Source organism: Monodelphis domestica, chromosome 2 (assembly GCF_027887165.1).
Source record: "Monodelphis domestica isolate mMonDom1 chromosome 2, mMonDom1.pri, whole genome shotgun sequence".
Taxonomy (NCBI): Eukaryota; Metazoa; Chordata; class Mammalia; order Didelphimorphia; family Didelphidae; genus Monodelphis; species Monodelphis domestica.
The window spans coordinates 450,381,400-450,402,055 of record NC_077228.1 but is presented as its reverse complement, the minus strand read 5'-3'; the positions used below and the strand labels follow the sequence as shown (position 1 = coordinate 450,402,055).

The window sequence follows — 20,656 nt, the reverse complement described above, 5'->3', positions numbered from 1 at the left end:
ATTAATCACTGCAACTTTTTTGTTCTTCTTGTTTTGTTTTGTTTTGTTTTGTTTTATAAGAAGGTAGAAGTATGCAAAGGATGAATCATGTCTGACAATAAGTTCATTCTCTATGCACGTCTAACCTCTGGAATCCCTCAGTCCACTTCTGGGCTTCCTTTTCACTAGCATATTTTCATGGGGTGATTGAAAATGCTTTAGTCTTGTTTCAATTCCAGGTTCATGTGGAAACAAAAGATTATAGGTGTTGGATAAAAGCATGATTTTTTCGTATAATTCTTGTTAAAGTGATTGATTTATCCAATGGATTAATATGATCTTAATATGGAATTAGATCTCCCAGAAGGAGCTCAAATTTCCATTTATATAATATGATTGTAAAGAAATCATCTATGTGCTCATTTTCATGCTGCTTGTGCCAACCCCCTACCCCAAAAGGAATAAAATTAAGGCAGATGTTTGGCATGAATAGGACTTATTTTTAGAAAGAAAACTAATTCATTAGAATAGAAATCTAACTTTTTCCAGCAGAGCAACACTCTGAAATTCTTTCTATGTGTCATTTGTTTAAATTAATTTTATAGAAAAGGTCTGTCCAATTTTTAAAAATCATTCTATGCTCCCTCTATACATTTTTTCAAATGTGGCATTTATTCTTTTGACAAGTAAGGAGGAACATCCTGAGCTTAGGCTTAATGTGAATATTTAGTGCTTCAACATTATGAATGAAAAGTCTTTGTATCATGAAATTCATTCTATCTCTTCTTTTTTAAGCTTCCCAAACCCCACAAATAGCACAATGCAGAGAAAATTGGAAGTTATAGCCATACCAGAATGATGATTTGAAGACAGAAAAGTGTCTTTGTTATCTGCAGCCTTCCCACCCAGTCTCTTTCCTCTCCTTACTTAGTAACAAAACATCCCATTCCTGTCAGGTACCTATATTTCTTAGGATTTCTCCCCATTCCTTCTTTTAACTTCATCAGGACCTGTTCTCAGAAAAGATTCATAGTTCCAAGGAGCAAATAATCAACAATTAAAAGCATTACTCCTTCCAGGAAGATTTCATCAAGGGGCAAAGTCCTCAACTAATGAGTATAAATCTCTGATGGTGGAATTCCAGGTCCCAGTGAGTGCATAAGGAGGATATTTGTGATTCCATGAAATCTCTAAAAGTGGTTACCTACAACACTTAAGTATCAGATGTACTCAGGTTGTGCAGACAAAAGTGAGAAAGTGATTATATGCTCTCCGAGGGCAGATTCTTTGTATCCCTATGACACTAAGCCCAATACTCTGCATACATTAGATTTTAGATTTAATAGATAATCACACAAAATGGATGTTAGACAGTTCAATGCCACAGTAAGCTAATAACCAAATGAACTTCACAGAAATCTAGTCAGCTTCTAAAGATGATTTAATGAAATAAGATATTTCTATTATGAAGTCAGTTCTAAGAGGTGATATGTGCCAAGTGAGTCAAACCACTACCACCACTTCAGCTACTACCTGTGATCAGATCACAATGGAGAGAGCCCAGGATTCTGCACTCAACAACTTTGGCACTTGCAGTATCCCCTAAAACACTAACCCTTCATCCAATCTGCTCTCAACAGCCATCTTTGGGCGAAGTAATCACCCTCACCACCAGTACAAAATTCTGTCAATAGGGGGAGATGAGTTCGAGAGCCCAAAATAGCCATGCCTCTAAGATTATTGGCCTTCTCAGAGGATTGAGAGCCAGGCCTAGAGACGGGAGGTCATAGGTTCAAATCTGGCCTCAGACACTTCCCAGCTGTGTGACCCTGGGCAAGTCACTTGACCCCCATTGCCTAGCCCTTACCACTCTTCTGCCTTGGAGTCAATACACAGTATTGACTCCAAGACAGAAGGTAAGGGTTTATTTAAAAAAAAAAAAAGATTATTGGCCTTGCTTCCAACCCAGTTCCCAGAGCCATTATCCCAAAAGGTAACCCCAATGGAGAAAGGACCTTCCATCCCCACCAAACACCAATTAACTTCCATTAACAGAGCAGGCAAGCCAGCATAGCTAAAGCAATGAATCACGCTCAGAAAGATAGAAAACATCATGTACCTGGTGAATCAAAACACTGCCATCATCATCTTGGCTAATACCTCTCCTCAGATCCTGAGTGCAGGAGTTCCAAGAATAGTAATGTCAATCGAGCCACAAGCCTTGTTTCCAACCTAGCCCCCCATATCCATCACTAGGAAAACATACCTTTGGAAATGCAACCTAATGATTGTTTCTACTGATTCTGTAGCCCTTTTTTGCCATTTATTTTCTAGCCACAGCTATTGAGAACCTAGTAAAGAAGGCTACCAAAGCCCTTGGAACTGCCAAATGATCCAATATCAGAAATGAATATGGTTTTGTCAGTGTAAATAAAATTAATGAAGATGCATTATGATCTCATTTGCCACTGCAACTTAAGGATCATTGTACTTTTCCATCTGACTGATAGCTTAAACCTTCTATATATGCTGACTTCACTTATTAGAATGAGAGTTTCTTAAAAGCAAATGCTTAAGAGAGTACTTTGAACACAGTAACACTTGATACATGTTTTTATTCATTTAATTAATTAATCATTATCCACAGAAATCAGAGAGAGGAAAATCCATTGGAAGTAGCTGGTTTGCTTCTGTGTTGATCAAGGTGTCCACTTAAAATTCCAAGAAATTTTGTGCATGTATCCATGAGTTTGGGCCCATGTATGTAGATAATTGCCATTTGTAACTCATCAGGGGTAATAGCGTTGTACCCATGTTCCAATATTATTCATTATCATCTAAGAAAGGAAACAAGTTCCAAATATAGTTAGAAACTACTCTTGGGATAGACTTTAAACACATATACATTAGCTGCCCTATGGAGTGAGTGATTGATATGTTTTGCCCAGTTTGATCCCTGTTTCTACAAAACCAAAAGCAATCCCCCAAAGGAAAAGCAAGTAATCAACCACCCCCTCTCCCCGATTGGCAGTGTCTATTATATATATATATATATATGTATATATATATATTAATAAAATATCAGGAGGGAAAAGGAGATCTTTATCATAGTATCTCCACGATGTTTCCCCACTTCCTGAGAATGCCTACTTCAAGTTTGTTATTCAATAAAGTACATGAAAGCTACAATACTCAGAGCATTAGAAATCTACCATCCTTATAGCCTATTTCACCTTGAATAGAATACAACAGCAATTCCAGGAAATTGAGCCCACAGAGAACAATCTATTTATAGTGAATCTCGTGGCTCAGTTCCTTGTTTTCCCAAAACAACACAGGTTAAAGCCCTGCTTATAGGCTTAGCAGCATACTAACACTACAGAAATCTTTGTTCAGTAACCAGGAAAGGAATTCATCCCTCTTTACTAACTCTTTACCACCTTGAGTTTCTTGATGGACTATCTTTTAAAAAGTAGTGTCTGAAAGAAAATATCTCTGAAGGCCCAGAATTCAGCATATCCAGATATAATTGAAAGAATAAACATTTGAGACAAAAATTAGGATAAAAATCTATATTAGAAGACATCCGTATGTGTGTCATTATTGAAGTTAAAGGTAACTTTGAGAGATGGGGCAAATTGCTTCCTTTTTCTAGGCATCATTTTAATAATCTGAAAATAATGAAGGATTTGGATTAGATGATTTCCAGGGTCTCTCTTGGCACTGTTAATGAATCTGTGAATTTTAAGATTTCAGCTAGGTGGTACAGAAATCATCTAATTCAAGTCCTTCTTTATTTTCAAATTATTAAATTGATGCCTAATTTTTGTTCATTTCAAATTCTAACTCAAGGCAGATGTTTAGAGAAAGAATAATTAGATTGTTTTAGCCTCTAAATGACTAAATGAATGAATACATTCAGTCATTTCAACCATGTCTGACTCTATGGCACACCATTCAAGGTTTTCTTGGCAGAAATACGGGATAGATTTGCAATTTCCTTCCCCAACTTATTTTACACATGAGGGAACTGAGGCAAACATGGTGAAGTAACTTGTTCAGGGTCACACAGACAGTAAGTGTCTGAGGCCAGATTTGAATTCATGAAAATGAGTCTTTCTTTAAACAAAACAAAACAAACAAACAAAAAACCCTTACCTTCTGCCTGTTAAATTTATTTGTGGTTGGACTGATAATATATTATTAGGTGGTCAACAGGGATTTAATTCCTAAATCCCAAAATGAATTACTAAAGTAAAAGGAATTTATGGTAGTTTATTTACAATATTTACAATAGAAGGAAGATATTACAGAATGAGAGAGAGAGAGAGAGAGAGAGAGAGAGAGAGAGAGAGAGAGAGAGAGAGAGAGAGAGAGAGAGAGAGAGAGAGAAAACTCTGGCTTCTTCTGATACTAGTTAGAATGTCTAAGCCCCAGCCAGAGGAAGAGAGTCTCAAGAAGATGGGCCTTACCTGGAGGCTTCATGCCTCCAGAAGGCAGGGTCACAAAGTCAGCTTTTCACTCACCAATGGTAACAGTCTAAAAGAAGTCCAGGTATCTGCCTTCTAGTTGCTCCTCCAAGTCAGTACCCAAATGAATCATCTCCTTCTGCCTTTTGGTCCTTTTTAAAGATCATTTTCTCTTGTGTCACCTCCCCTAAATTTTCACGTCTACCAATCACAGCAGATGCTTTTCTCCAGGACTGCCCACTCTTTAGTTCTCACCTTCTCTGGTTAGATTTTTTGGGGTTACTTAACACCTCTTTTGTTAAATTCAACTTTTGTAGTTACTTAACACCGTTTTGTAGTTAAAAATAAAAAAATAGATTGCAGCTTACAATTCTAACTTCACTATAAAGGAAGAGCTAAGTACCTTCATTGTTACAATCAGGAGATTACAATTTTATCTTACAATAAAGAGCTAAGTATCTTCATTGTTACAATCAGGAGATAGCTAAATCCAATCTTCACATGTCTTAGAATCAATACTATGTATTGGTCCAAGCCTTAGAATCAATACTATGTATTGGTTCCAAGGCAGAAGAGAGTAAGAGCTAGACAATGGGGGTTAAGTGACTTGCCCAGAGTCGTACAGGATGTCTTTCTGACTCCAGTGCTGGCACTCTATCCACTGCTCCTCTTAGCTACCCTGGGGGCATATAGGTCACACTTTATATAGCAACTGAGTTTCTATAATGTTGAAATATATTTCAGATCACCCCATAGCACTTTTTAATCATGTTGGGGGTTTTCCCCAATGAATCTTTGTTATTTAGGTCTCATGCCCTTTTGTTGGCATTATTTAATTATAATGTTTGTATTTACTTAATATATTTATTAATTAATAATAATGTTGAAAATGAGAGACACTGTGTCATTACGCATAAAAACTGACCTGTTATCCTAAGTAAGTCAATTCTCAAAGACTCTAAATTGCATGAGAATGCTAACCTGCATTGATCGATAGAGAGGGTTTCTTGACCTAAGAGTTTATTTTCATAGTTATCATCCCTAAGTTTGGCTTAATATTGAAAGTTATACTTTTGTGCTACTTTTACCTTAACCAGTGAGGTCAATTAAGAATGTTTGATTCTCAGATAGAATTAGGAATTTGACCTTTTATTTCCTTTGGAGAGGCTACTTCAGTTGAGAAAACCAACTCCAGGAGTGGGGGATCACAGCCTTCATGAGATTAAAAGAGGTACTTAGGGCATTAAGAAGTGACTTGCCTTGGGTCATATAACCAATGTGGGTCAGAAGTAGGTTTAAAAATAATTCTTGGCTCCAAGACTACCTTTCTTTCCCCTATGTCCTTAAGACCTTCCCTGACTAGGAACTATATCACAGCCATGGTAGTAAAAGCACCACATCCTAGCTATTAGACCAATGGTTCTCAAACTTTTTGCTTTCAAGACCCCCTTTATACCCTTAAAAATTATTAAGGACTCCACAAAGAACTTTTATTTATAAGTTATAGCTATTATTATTTACTGTTTTAGAAATGAAATAACTTAGTATTATTGTAAAAATAATTCTAACCTCATGAGCTACCTGAAAGGGTGTCAGGGATCCCCAGGGGTCTCCGGATCACACTTTGAGAACTTCTGCAATGCAGCACGAAAGAATGCAGAAATAAAGTGTCTTTGGGCTATATTCTTAGAAATAAAATGTCAAGAGACCTAGAGAAAGATCCTTAGCACTTTGGGAAAACAACCTCTGAAAAGGAGAATCATACAAGGTGGTAAGGTGTGGCTGGGTTGCTATCTATACTAGAATAGTAGACAATAATAACAAAATTTAAAACCTTGCTTTTAGCCAAAAGTTAGGGAAATTCTAGAGGCACTATGCATTGGTGGATAAAGATCCAGTCTCAGTCAGAAAGATCTGGGTATTAATAACAAGAGCAATAATAGACAGGATTTATATAGTGTTTACTATGTGCTAGGCTCAGTACTAAGCACTCTAAAATCAATATTTCATTTGATTCTCAAAATAACCATAAGAAATAAGTGTTATTATCTCCATTTTACAAATGAAGAAACAGAGGCAAGCAGAAGTTAAGTGACTTACCCAAGGTCACACAAATAATACATCTCTGAGGGCTAGATTTTAACTCTGATTCCCACACAGGGAACAATTAGAGGTAGAATATAGAGAGCCTTTCTCAGAAGAAGATCTGGGTTCAAATGCTGCCTTGAACACCTACTGAATGTGAAACAAGTTTATTTCATCTCTTGGTACCCCTAGGCAACTCTGTAGTTGCAGAATAGGTATTGATCAGCATTGAGAAAAGGAATTTCCTCTTATAAAATTCCCTATCCTCTTAGAATTTGGTGGAAATGTTAAATATTATTTTTGCATGTAATTGAGGAAAAATGAAATATCAAAAGATTTTTTATGTATTCAAAAAATTCCTATCCCAGTGAAATCATGGGTCTAGTACAAAAAAAATAGTGGAACTGTCATTTATATATTGTAATCAGATAGTCCTTTGATCAGTTTTCAATTTGATTTTATTTTTACTGATGCAACAAATATGAATGAAGCTAATTTACCATATGTCAGTGCCTATGAAGAGACTAATTATCCAACCCTATGAGATCATTTAAAAAGTAAGCTCTCCATTCTTTTTCTTTTTAGGGTATAACACACTGTCTCAAAGAATGCTGAATTATAAACAGGCTCAATGTCTTCACTAAAAGTAATAATAATAATCATTTATGTAGACATTCTTTAGCCTACAAATTATTGTTAGTTTATAACAATGGTATAGACCAAGTATCTGTAATTCTCTGAGGCAGACATAACCTAGGTATCATTATCCTCATTTTATATAAGATAGGAAAACTGAGACTCAGAAATTTAAAGACACTTGTCCATGGTCCGTCATAAGATTTGAACTTGTATCTCCTAACTCCCTCTTTCCACTCAATAGGCATCCTTTCAGCATACCATATGAGCTGGAAACTGACAAAACAAGAAAAGAGACAGATCTTGGGTTAGAAAAACAGAGGCTCCCTTTCATTGTTTAGAGGTTTATGTCACTGGGGACTCATTCCTCACAGTGTACATAAGCTGTCAGGGTTTGACAGTAAGCTCCAGGTATTTAAATAGGGATTAAGCTCTTCATCTGGTAAACCATGTGGAGTTGGGGGTGGGGGAGAGTATCGTTAAGGGACCTTAAGGGAAAGAAGTCAGTACAGCTGTACCAGCTAAGGATTAGGGTTTAAACACCTTCCTGGGCTTCCTGTGGCTCTGGGTTCAGATGCCAGCTGAACCTTTTGTTCAGCTAAAGAATCAAGATTAAATGCTATTCAAGGGCTAGGCTGTTTCCAGGGTTTAAGGTCATTTGAGAAACTTAACAACAAATGTTCTATCACATTATTAAAACTAAATAAATTTTTATTTGAACTGTGCTGTACGTACTTTCCAGTTAAATAGAGCTAATATGTAATGGTATCATAGATGGTTTCATTAAGGAAGATCTTAGAATTCCACCATTTTGCCTCCTTCCTTTTGAGTGCCAGCAGCAGGCTGGGATCTTTGGATTATACCCATATGTTGGGACCCCCTCAAAGCAGAGGCATAATTAAGATGCCTCCACCAGTGCCATTTTGTGTACACTTCTAGAACCAAACATTAGGCACAAAAGTTGACTCATGCCAACAGATGGCCAGTTGCAAGCGGACAGCTGTGTATCTGACTGGCCCCAAACTGTAATTCTGAAATTAGAGCAAGGCTTGGAGTGCTTTTTAGTCATGCTCCCCTTGGTAATAGAAATTGTTTTTGTTTTTGCATTAAGCTAGGGAAAGTCAGCTGAGGCTCTAAAGAACTTCTGTCTTCCCCTCTCCACAATCATACCCTTGAACTGAAAATCCTCTTCACCCTTGTTATACCCTGCTGAGAAATATCCAGGGCATTCCCTACTCCCTGAAAACAGTAAACAACCTTTGAGTATTTTCCATAAGTGTTTTGTTTTGAATTGGTTGGGGTGGGGGGTGATAGAGAAACTCCCTAGTTACCTGGGTTTTTGAAGGCTACATGAGTTTTGGCAGGCACTACCTTGGCAAACATTAGAGAGATCCATAGGATTCACCAGACTGCCAAAGGGATCAGTGATGAAAAAAATATATATATTAAGAATTATTACCCTAGGAAGAAATAGCATGGACAGCTAGGTGACTCAGTGAACACAGATCCAGGCCTGGCGACAGAAGGTCCTGGGTTCAAATTTGACCTCAAATACTTCCTAATTGTGTGACCCTGGGCAAGTCACTTAACCCTCCCCCCCCCCCCCATTGCCTGGCCCTTACCACTCTTCTGCCTTGGAAACAATACACAGTACTGACTCCAAGACAGAAGGTAAGAGTTAAGGGGAAAAAAAGAGGAAATCGTTAAAAATTTTGAAGGTCTAGGAACCCTAGACATGAAGAAGTCCTTCCTTTACTTCCAACTCATGTTCTCTATTCCTCCATAAATCTTCCTGACTTTCAGTTAACTTAACACTTTCTCACTCTAGACATGTTTTGACATACCTATGGTTTGCTTCCTGGAGTGTGCCAAAGGGGGATGCTCCCTTCCTCCTTCTCCACTGGTGCCTGAGGACATTTCTCACATCACCTACCCCTCTGCCCAGCAGCCCAATAAGAGCACTTCCTCCCTCCCCTGTCTAGGGTAAGGCAGGGGGCACACATGAGGTGGTGTGAGCGTTGCAGTTTGGGCACTCAGTCTCTAAAAGGTTCACCATCTCTGTCCTAATGATTTTAGCTATTAACCTGGGAAGGATAGGCAACTCTATCTGCTGATAAATGATTAACAACTAGCTTTCTTAGAGGAAAATGTGCATGGGATCCATGTCTAAGTTTAATCTGCATTGTTCACATTTTCTCCATCACTTTCTAAAGTGATCAAGAAAGCAATAAATCAAGCCCTGATTTATAGCATTTACTAATTTCTGTGATATAAATGTTCACACTGAAAATTTAAGTCAGCCCTTAGGAACTGGTATAAGCTGGCTCTAGCATACCACTAACCCTTTCCCATATCACCATCAAAGATTTCTCTCTCTAAGCTTCAAACTTCCTGCTTTGATGCTGATGGTTATGTACTGAACCCTAATGGAAAATCCAAAAACTCTAGCCATTGGAGCTTTCTTTCATTCCCTTTTCAACCTTCTCTGTTCCAAGTATTCTACCTGAAACAAACTTAAGAGCCAACAATTAATTCTCCCCTTAATGGTGACGTTGACAGTTTTGTTATTCTGGACCAAACCCAGAGCTCCTTCTCTAAAAGCCATATGGTCCTGGGACTGCATGGTCTAGACTACTATGATCCCCTTCTATGAGCTCCAAGACCTCCCACTGTTTCTTGGCTGAGTCCTCATATCTAGAATGAACTTATTCAAAGCCTACTCCCTGCTGTTTCCCCCCCATACTACCACCACCCCTACATTCCTGTGTCCCAGAATACAACTTCTGAACCATTTTTGCTACTACTCAGATCATGAGATCATAGACACTGGGCTGCAAGGGAACTTAGAAGTCATCTAGTCCAACTGTCTTATTTACAGATCAGGAACCTAAAATTTTAAAAGGTGAAATGATTTTCACAGGCAATACACAGCTGACCTCGCTTTTGAACACATTTCCTCAGAATCCAGTTCCAGTGTTCTTTATCTTATAACTTTCTGCCTCTCCTTAAAATATAACACAGCCCAGGACTTTTTACAAATACATACTTTCTTCTGACACCTGTCCATTCTATCTATTACTTCTATTCATCTCGCTGTAGTCAGCATGCTAAGTCTACTTTTTCTACCTTACAACCATCCCTTGGGAAAGATTCACTCTAGAATCAAGATTTACAATAGGAGAAATTATTTGAACATATAGTAAATAATTTTAGAATAGTTGCCCCTCTCAGTAAAGGTAGGAAATGATGCCATAGAATTTTACTTATTATACAAAAAATATCAGGTATAAACATTAGTGAAAAACAATTACCAAAAAAACAACAGCAAGTAGTGTTTTCTTTGTACCTGCCATCTCTTAGTGAGAATCTTGCAAATGTGAACAACATACCAAGTGAAATAAAATCTGAAGCATGTCTGATGGTTCATTCTAAGTACTAAGGCAACTTGAAGTTCATGCGCTTCAGTGACTTAACAGAACTGTTGAGGGCTGTCCTTGTTTGATGAACTCAGTAAGCTGATAGAAAATCTGTGAGAAACTAGTTACAAACAGTTGTCTGCGATAATCTCAGAAAGAAGGCATTAAGATTAAGAAGGAATAGTCAGAGTTTGCTTTCCCCTTTCTTAATTGTAATCCTGCAGATAGGGATTTCAAAGTTTGCTTCCCTTGCAAAACTCTTAGGATAGGGAAAGAACATGAGACCTGGAGTAGGAGGATGTGAGTTCAAATTTGGGCTTAGATACTTTCTTGCTTTGTGACCCTGGGCAAGTCACTTAAACCTATTTGCCTGCCCCTTGCCATTGTGTCTTAGATTTATTACTAGGACAGAAAGAAAGAGTTTTTAAAAATTATCTGAGGATGTATTTGGTATAAGCCTGTCCTTTTCTGAGAAACTCAATAAGTTGAAAAAAAGAGACAGCTGGGTAGCTCAATGGATTGAGAGCCAGACCTAAAGATTAGAGGTCCTAGGTTCAAATCTGGATTCAGACACTTCCCAGCTGTGTGACCCTGGACAAGTCACTTAACCCCCATTTCCTAGCCCTTACTGCTCTTCTGCCTTGGAACCAATACACATTATTGATTCCAAGACAGAAGGTAAGGGTTTAAAAAAAAGTTCATTAAAAAATCTGTTGGAATCGAATGTAATAGACTCTTCCATTAGTGGTAATGCATTGATCTTTAACAATCCGGAGGGATACAGAAGTAAAAACACTAACCACATTGAGAGGAAAAACTATGCCAGTGAAAATACCAAAGAAAAACAACTGCTCAATGACATGGGTAGAAGGGGATATGATTGGGGATATAGACTCTAAATGAACATCCTAGTGCAAATACCAACAACATGGAAATGGTTTCTGATCAAGGACACATGCAATACCCAATGGAATTGCTCATCGGCTATGGGAGGAGAGGGAAGGGAGGAACAGAAAATGATTTTTGTAACCAAAGAATAATATTTGAAATTAATCAAATTTTAAAAAATCATAAAAAAAATCTGTTAGACAACTAGACAACAAATAGAATATATACAGGGTATGTCTGAGATAATCTCAGAGGGAAGGCTTTAAGAATAAGAGCTATGAAAGGGTTAAAGGTAGGGGGAAGAAGAAAATCTGATACAACTCAAAAAGCAACCTATTTGTAGCATATAAAATATGGATCATGTTACTTACTAGTATTGACATGCATTAACCCATCATTTGTAGCAGATACCTCCAAATCAGGTTCCTCAAGCCTTCTACAACCATCATCACTCCCTTCTTTAGCATTCTCTCAAGACCAGATCCTGATTTTTCATTCATTTTGGTGAGAATTGAGACAAAGACTGAGATGAAAATTTGTAGATAACTTTAAAGGTTATTTGAAGAGTGAGAGTGCATTCCCATATAGTTTTAGGGAAAGAAACGGAAAATTTTAGGTTCATTTGTGGAATTATTCCTAGGTGACAGCAGTCTGTGATAAAGAAGTTGAAATAAGAAAATATTTTTGTACCAATGTACGTAAACAGATTTCCTATTGACCCTATGCTCCATTTGTTCCAGATAATTGACAAGAGTAAAAGAGACCCCTCAGAAGAAATTGAGATTCTCTTACGATATGGACAGCATCCAAACATCATCACCCTGAAGGATGTAAGTAACCTCACTACAAACAAGAAGTTGCTACTCCTTCTATCACTATTCTTTGTTTTATCCATGGAAAGGGCATTATTTTGAATTTCCAGGTAACTCCTAGAAGTTATAATGCATTGCTCCCCGTGCTAATGATCTGAATTTGGCCTTTCACGTCATCCACTCTATAATATCATGTGGAGTCAACTAACAGAACTCTGTAGAGTAGCTGGATCATATACTTTCATCACCATTTTGATCACCATCCATCCTTCTACCCTGTAGTTTATATATAAAGGATGGGATTATCTCTTTTCGGAATTGTCAATCAGATGTAATTTTCTTTATTATTTTAATTTATAGCTCTGACTGAAGACTAAGAAATGATAGACAGAATTGTATCAAAAACCGAGATATCTGGGAGCGTGGGGGTGGGGTTCTTAATTCTCTCACTATAAAATCTGGTTCTGTTTCCATCTTTATCTCTAAAAGGGTTTCATACCTGATTACATCCTAGAAATCATTGTTATTTCTCCTAAGGTGCCCAGTGGTCATTTTTCTTTGCTGCCCAAAGAGCAATATTGATTGGTCCACTCAGTATTCCATTAATACTATCACATTCTTATGATAAAAAGGATCCACAAGGCAAGAGAGACAGTTCAAGGAGAAATAGCACCCCTTGTACTACAGAATGTATTTAGGAATCCTTAGATATAGAATTATAAATTGTCATAGAATTTCAGAGTTGGAATGGACCCAGAAGTCATCTAATACAGTCAATATCCAAAAAGGAATCTCTAATATAAAGCATCTGGCAGGTGAGTAAATAGCTTTATTCTGAAGATTTCCAGGAAAGGGATACCCACTGCCTACTGAGGAAGTCTATCTGTGTATTATGAAATGAATAATTTCCACTAAAATTCCATTTAGTTCCTGGTATGGGAGGATTTCCACAGTGGTATTCCAGAGAAATAAAATATTCAGTGAAATGTAGCTCAATTTCATAATTATCTGGTTACCTCACTTATTAGAATCATTGCTATTCTCATGAATATTTCACATTTATAAAGAGAGTTAAGGGTTGAAAAATGTTTTACATATATTCTCATTTGTAACACAAAACAAGTTAGGTGGTATTATTCCCATTTTACAGATGACAAAACTCAAAAGCTCAGAGAGTTTTAGCCCAAGGTCACATAGCAAATAAGTATTTGAGATTGAATTCTAACCAGCTCACTGTTGCTTATTCATGTACTATTGATCAGATGAAGAAACCAATCCTATAAGATTCCCCAAATTCCACATTACTTTTGTTAGGTTCTAGAATAATTTCAAAGCCAAATAAATTACTATGGTTTTGTTCTAGCTACTGAATTGACAGTGAGATAAGAACAATGATATTCATTTTTAGAACATTTCTTTGAATGGCAGCACACTACTTTGGTAAAAATTACTTGAAACTCCACTGCATTTTGATTGGTTCATTATTATAAAGAGTAGGTTAAACTGGCTATGAAGGATTAGGATGAGTGGATAAAAGTGTAGATAAGAATTGGCTCAAATGAAAGGAGGCAGTCTTGGAGAAGCCATGGAGAAGTCTAAGAAAGCCTTTACATTCCTATTTCTTCAGAGGATACTGTCTGAAGAAGACTCTGGGTCAATTGTCAGAACCTTTTCCCCTACAGAAAAGGAATTCCTTTGCCTCTAAGTCATTTTGATCCATGTTTCTCTTGCCCAGAATGCCTCTTTCTCATGCTTCTACTTCACACACATTCTAAGTTTAGCCTGTAAGGTCAGTGGTTCTGGGAGAGAGAATTAAAAGCTAGAGCTCCAGCAAGAACTTTTGGCAGGAGGGGAGAGGAAAAAGAGGGAGCAAAGAAAAAGCTATAACAGGGAGGAAGGAGGCATATGACTTTTTATGTGTGGACCCCGCAGAGCTGGGTAGAGAATGTTCTACTGAGCAACATAAATCTTCAGGCTAGAGTAAATGGGAAATCATCTGCATTAATAAAAGCTTTCAAAGCTGCACCTCTACTGATGCGGTTATCTTCAAGGCAGTCCAATGTTTTGAATCAAGTCATAACAAAGGTATTAATAGAATTTTGAGCTGGGAAGGATTTCAGAGCTCATATAGTCCAACCTCATCACTTTATAGAGAGGAGACCAAGAGAAACTTGGTAACTTGTCCAAGGACATACAGTAGCAATGTCAGGACTCCAAACCCAAATCCTTTGACTAAAAATACAGTGCTTTTCCCACTTCATACACTATATTCATGGAAAACAACAAGTCTGAGGTTTCATTTCCAGTAAAATGGAACCTAATTTAGGGATATTTCCTGCTAACTCATGGAAAAAATTCTCTTCATCAGGTTGATTTAAATTTGCTTTAAGTTTTATTCTGTACTCGGGAAGGCCCTCTCTCAATCTGAAGACATTTACTTCTCAACATGATTATGCTTTTGTTTCACAAGCAGATTTTCATAATAATAATGATAACTTTATTTATAAATTCACATATGTATGTTAATGCTCCCTACATATCTTTTCATAGGTAATTCTATTTTGTTGTCCCCATTTTACAGATGGGAAAGCCAAGGCTGAATAATTAATCTTAGTTCATTAAAAACACATTTAGTTAATTTAAACCATAGAATGAGAAAGCAGGCATACTCAGTTCTTTTGACTCCTAATTCAGTGTTCTGATTATATCACACTGAGACTTAACGTGTAAATAACATCACAAATGGACCAGAGTATCAAAAAGGCTATAAAAACTATACTTCGACCATTACTTCCAATTCTATAAAATACTATGCCTTCATATTATGATAAAGGAATTCCCCAGAGAAACTTACCTGACCTAACTTAAGTAACACATTCATTGACAGTTTTGATCTCAAAACAGTGAAAAAGGAATTATATGTAAGACAAAGAATGCTGCCTCATAGAAAAACAGATTAGATGACATTCTGGAGAAAATTTGTTTAAGGTCCACACAAAATTCTGTCAGCTTTAATGTTATAGATTATTAATATTGAATTTTATAGTTCATTATTAAAACTGAATTTTGTGATAGTGATGATAGTTATTTATGATATTTATATTTATGATTTGTTTTATTTATTTATTATTTGTTTTTTTGTTTATGATATTTTTATGTTATTTATTTATCTATGATATATTTTAGAATAACTCTCTACTTGTATGAAGGACTTTTTTATTCTCCCAGATCAACACTCCAGCCAATAACCAGTTAATATTCTGTTCTGTCTTTTCTACAGTTTCTTTTAACACCATTGGATTTTCTCTCAGAGATACTATAAAGTTTCACAGTAATAAGCCTGGATTGTTATGAAATCACAAGCATTTCCTAATTCCTGAGGACTATGAGGTCCTTTAATTTTACCTTTCTCTGATCTTCTAGGTCTACGATGATGGGAAATATGTTTACCTTGTGATGGAGCTGATGAGAGGTGGGGAACTCTTAGACCGCATCCTCCGACAAAAGTATTTCTCAGAAAGGGAGGCTAGTGCTGTGCTCTGTACCATTACTAAGACTATGGACTACCTCCATTCACAAGGGGTAAATTTCTAGCTTTCTCCTGCATGATAGTTATGATAGCAAAGATCATAATTTTAGTACAAAAGTAGGAAAAGTAAAATGAGTTATGAATTTATGAAGTTGGAATTAAGATGTTCCCTTCATTCTGGTTGAGTCAATAGTTTATGGAAATTAAATTATTCTTTTATTAAATACACCTGTGTACAAATTCCAATGCACTCACACATAGGTATATTAGAGAGAAAGGCATTTCTACATTTCAGAGATCCAATAGAATGTAACCTACTTAAAGAAAGTACGCTTAACACATTTGGGATTTGTTTTTGGGGGGTGAGCAGATCCATGATTTTCATCAGGATGATGAACTCCTGATGAAGAAACTCTTTCCATTATAGTTCAACATCTTTTCTGCAACTTAGTGTCTTAGAGAATTTCCTAGGGTACAGAGAAGTAAGTGACCTGCCCAGAATTACAAAGGCAATATGTGTTAAGAGAAGGTACTTGAATCCCCATCTTTCTGACTCTAGGGCCAGGTCTCTATCTGCTTCTCCCCACTACCTCTCACATTTATGGTGGTTCATTCATTTTTCAGTAGTGTCCAACTCTTCATGACCCCATTTGGGTTTTTCTTGGCAAAGATACTGGGATGGTTTACCATTTCCTTTTCTAGCTCATTTTACAGAGGAGAAAACTGAGACAGACGAACAGTGTTAAGGAACTTGCCCAAGGTCTCATAGCTAGTATATGTCTGAGACCAGATTTTAACTCAAGAATATGAGTCTTCCTGGCTCCAAGTCTGGCACTCTATCCACTCTGTCTCCTTGTTTCCCACCTCTCGCATTAAATAGACATTAAATTGGTGTTTAATAAATGTTTGTCAGAAGTTGAATGAATCCATTATTTCATTGATTGATCTTTGACAATCCAACCCATTATTTGAAGTCTTTTCAACTTGGTAAGATTGACCATAGTTTGTGCCCCATTGTCATCATTTTCAAAAACTGAGAGTCACTTTAGTGACAGAAGGAGAATCAGAGAACATCTTTAGTGTAAAGAAAGAAAAGCAAACAAATTGAATTAAGCTATAAATTTGGGGACAAGTCTAGGCAAGTTCATACTGAACAATGAGATGATCCTCCAAGGGAATTGTATTAAAATTTTCAACAACTTGGTACTTTTAGTCTTACCTGAATAAGGGAAGATAGGAGATATTATTACCAATGGACTATTTAGTTATGGGAATGATGATTACATTGTTGTCAATGGTAATGACAGGTAATGGCAATTACCTATTTTCCCATAATTCCTGTAAAATAGATAATGTTATGTGGTTAGGCTGTGTCCTTCATATTTATTCATTAAAACAAGTTGATGATTTTTTTCAAGACAATACAATGTTTCTGAAGTGCTTAACTATCTAAGAGGTTAGGAGAAAGAGAAAAAACTTGATTTTGCCCCTAGTATACCCAAACTCTAGAGATAGCACTTGCAATAATGGCTTGGTTTTTGTCTTATTTTCATATTTTCTTATGATTAATAAAAATAGGTAGTAGAAGTAAAACAAAAACATTTCCACTGATGCCTAGCTATAATGAGTCTAATTCCCCAAGTCCCTCCTATTCTTCTTGGATTCTCTGTCTTGATTTTAATAGGAGATTTGAGACTTTCACTTCCTTAGCCTACTAGGGCTCACAGCATGTTATTATAATAATCCTCTCTGCTCCCATTTAAAAGAAATTTCTTTTCCATCTAAATATCTGACTTGCTTTGACATATCCACAAAGCCTGCCATCAGGCCATTATATATTATTTTAAAAACTAGATGATATTGTTTGCATTAACTCATCCCACTATATTTCCTTTTAATAAAATAGCTCCTTCTGGTGGTGATGTATTTACTTAGTTCTCAAATATTCACTATTAGTCAGGGTTCCTGATGCTGTATATTTGAATTTGACTAAAAGATCAAAATGGTGGTAGAAGGAAGAATGAGAAAGAGGGTGAGAGGATCAGTGATACATAAACCTTTTAAATAAGGTAACACCTTATTAGTTAGAATTGCTTTCCCTCCTGCTAAAATATTAGTTCAGAATGAACATGTTCTATATAAATCCATCCCAGAAGGCTTTATTCAATCTTTTCTCCTATTTCCCTTGTCCCAACTCTTGAATAATTATAAATGTTTTATGTTTCTCTAGGTCGTTCATCGAGATCTGAAGCCTAGTAATATCCTATACATGGATGAGTCTGGGAATCCAGATTCCATCAGGATCTGTGATTTTGGATTTGCCAAGCAATTGAGAGCAGAGAATGGACTGCTCATGACACCATGCTACACAGCTAACTTTGTGGCTCCTGAGGTTAGAACTCACAAACCATTAGAAAGCGTTAAGAAAGCTAAAAGCTTTTTTACTCTTTCTCAAAAATAATTAAATGATATATCCCCTACCTATGTGACTCTGGGCAGGTCACTTACCCACTCCCATTGCCTAGCCCTTACTTCTTTTCTACCTTAGAACTAATACTAATCAATACTAATATTGATTCTAAGGCAGAAGGTAAAGATTAAAAAAATAACATAGCCTTCATTTATTTTTCTAATGACAAAGATTCACCCAAAATATAATATAATATGGTAAATAAGAATGATAAAGTCATTTTTCCCATTCATATCAGTGGCAATTTCAATCAAAGCCTCTATATCTGGATTGGACCTTAGAGATCAATTAGTCCAACCCTACCGTTTTATGGATAAGGACGTTAAGACCCGGAAAGGACAAATAACTTGCCCAAAGTCATGTAAGGTAGTAAATAGTGGAGCTGGGATTAGAATCCAAATCTTTTGTTGTGACACCTGGTGCTCTTTTTGCTAAACCACAGTGGAATTGGGGTCAACATTTATGAACTTTTCTCCTAACTCAATCTCCACAAATCTCTCAGATGCTCAGTACTTTAAATTTTTAGTTTCTTGTTTGTGAAATAAGAAAATGATCTCTTGCTTATTTCTCTTTGGCATGATGCTAGCAGAGGGTTTGGATGGTTGCCAATTTGGTTTGAGAGAAACAACTAATTTGGAAGACTACATATATACATAAATATACATGAATATGTATTTATATGTATATATATATAATATCCTTTTCCTTAAAATGGAATATAGTGTCTTGACTGGAAATAAACTTAATAAATATTTATTAAGTGATGCCCTAGGCAATGAGGATACAAAGATGAAAAAGTAAAATTCTTGCCCTTGTGGTGTATAATTTAATGGAAGATAACATATGTACATGAATAAATGTGAGAAAAAGTCAAAATGTGATAAAAGCAAAGGAGGCAGAGAAAGTATATAATAAGAGAATTCAGGTAAGGGAGAGAAAGATGAGGAAGCAGTTAGTAATATAACTATCCCAGCACGGTGTTGATATTTATTGGGCATCAAATTTTTATTGTACATAATTTGTATCCTAATTCAAATTGCTAACTATAATAGGAAAGGCAGAGAGCAAAACTAAAATTAATGGCATTAAAGATTCATGAAAACCTCAGAATGGTTGGGTTGACAGTAAAACCTGACCGTAAATCCTGAGGGCAATTTTCTAAGAGTTTTCCATGCCTTAGAGTTATAGGCTCCAGTGAAGACTTCAGGTTTTTTCTTCCTTTTTCAAGCTCTCTTTCAATTACTTTATAATGTCAGTGTTATGGCTCATATAGGTTAATGAGTGTCTTTAGGAATGAAGCTAAGCAGGGCGGCCATAACTAGGTGTTTTTGTGCTTGAACAATTAATGGGCATTGGGGTTAAAATGGAACCAGGAATGGGAAGAGTAAATATGCCCTTGTCTATATATTTAGGCTGCTTTGGAAAAGAGAGAAAGCTTACCCCAAGTCAAAACCATCACCAGGTTGGAGAAGGGGGGAGAGAATAGTCAAGGAAGAAAAGCATACTCCAGATCAATGCTACAGAGACCCTCAAGATTTTTGACCCCAAGTTAAACCATAGACGTCCTCACCCTAGTTACAGCTATACAGCTAAGCACCAGAGAATCGTAGAGAAGCAAAATGGTCAGATAGGCTGAAGTCGCTAAAGAGGATGAATAAAAGTTAATAATTAAAAGTATTAACTAACATTTATTAGAATGCTCTAAATATTGCAAGTGTTTAGTGTATGTTATCCCATTTGATCCTCACAATATTCCTGTGAGCGAGGCACTATTGTTATCCCCATTTTACAAATGGGGAAACTTAATTCTGAAAGAGGTTAAACTAATTAATTCCTCAGTTACATCATTAGCAAGTATCTGTGATGGGAGATGAACTGGGGTCTCCCTGACTTAAGTTCCAGAATGCCAACCTCCCAGCTACTTAGCTGCCTTGAATGAAAACACAGGGGCAGAGTGATATGGAGGATCATGGAGGGAATATCAATAGTAGTTGAAAACTTCAAGTCAAAACACTCAAAAATGGGGGGGGGGGTGTTGTCAACTTTGTTTTTGAAGCTATCACTGCTATCTCTTCAGTCAGTAATAAGGATATTTTAAGATGTCTATGTTTGAGGTGATTAATACCAATGAAAAGTGAATATTACTCTTGGCTATTTGCTCTTCCTCACATATATTTGGCTTCTTCATGATTCCTTTGTTAAATACAGCTATATTGATTTTTGAAACACTCCTTATTAGGACACCAGTAGAAGAGATGGCAAATGATTGTCAGGAAGAAAGAGCATGCCTGCCACCTAATGGGAAAATGGAGCCATTTCCTATCATCAGAGTTAACTAAGTGGGGAAATCAAAAAGCCATTTGGCTCATTAT

General features: G+C 36.5%; 1 protein-coding gene across 4 annotated transcripts in view; it reads left to right on the top strand.

The window, feature by feature from the left end:
* The window catches only part of RPS6KA2 (ribosomal protein S6 kinase A2), a 563,997-nt gene that overhangs the window by 525,377 nt on the left and 17,964 nt on the right, over positions 1-20,656 (top strand). For all 4 annotated transcript variants that reach the window (XM_001371705.4, XM_007484888.3, XM_007484886.3 and 1 more), the window contains 3 exons: positions 12,214-12,303; positions 15,709-15,867; positions 18,045-18,206. In XM_001371705.4, coding sequence (XP_001371742.1) covers positions 12,214-12,303; positions 15,709-15,867; positions 18,045-18,206 — 411 coding nt within the window. The remainder of the gene's footprint in view (positions 1-12,213; positions 12,304-15,708; positions 15,868-18,044; positions 18,207-20,656) is intronic.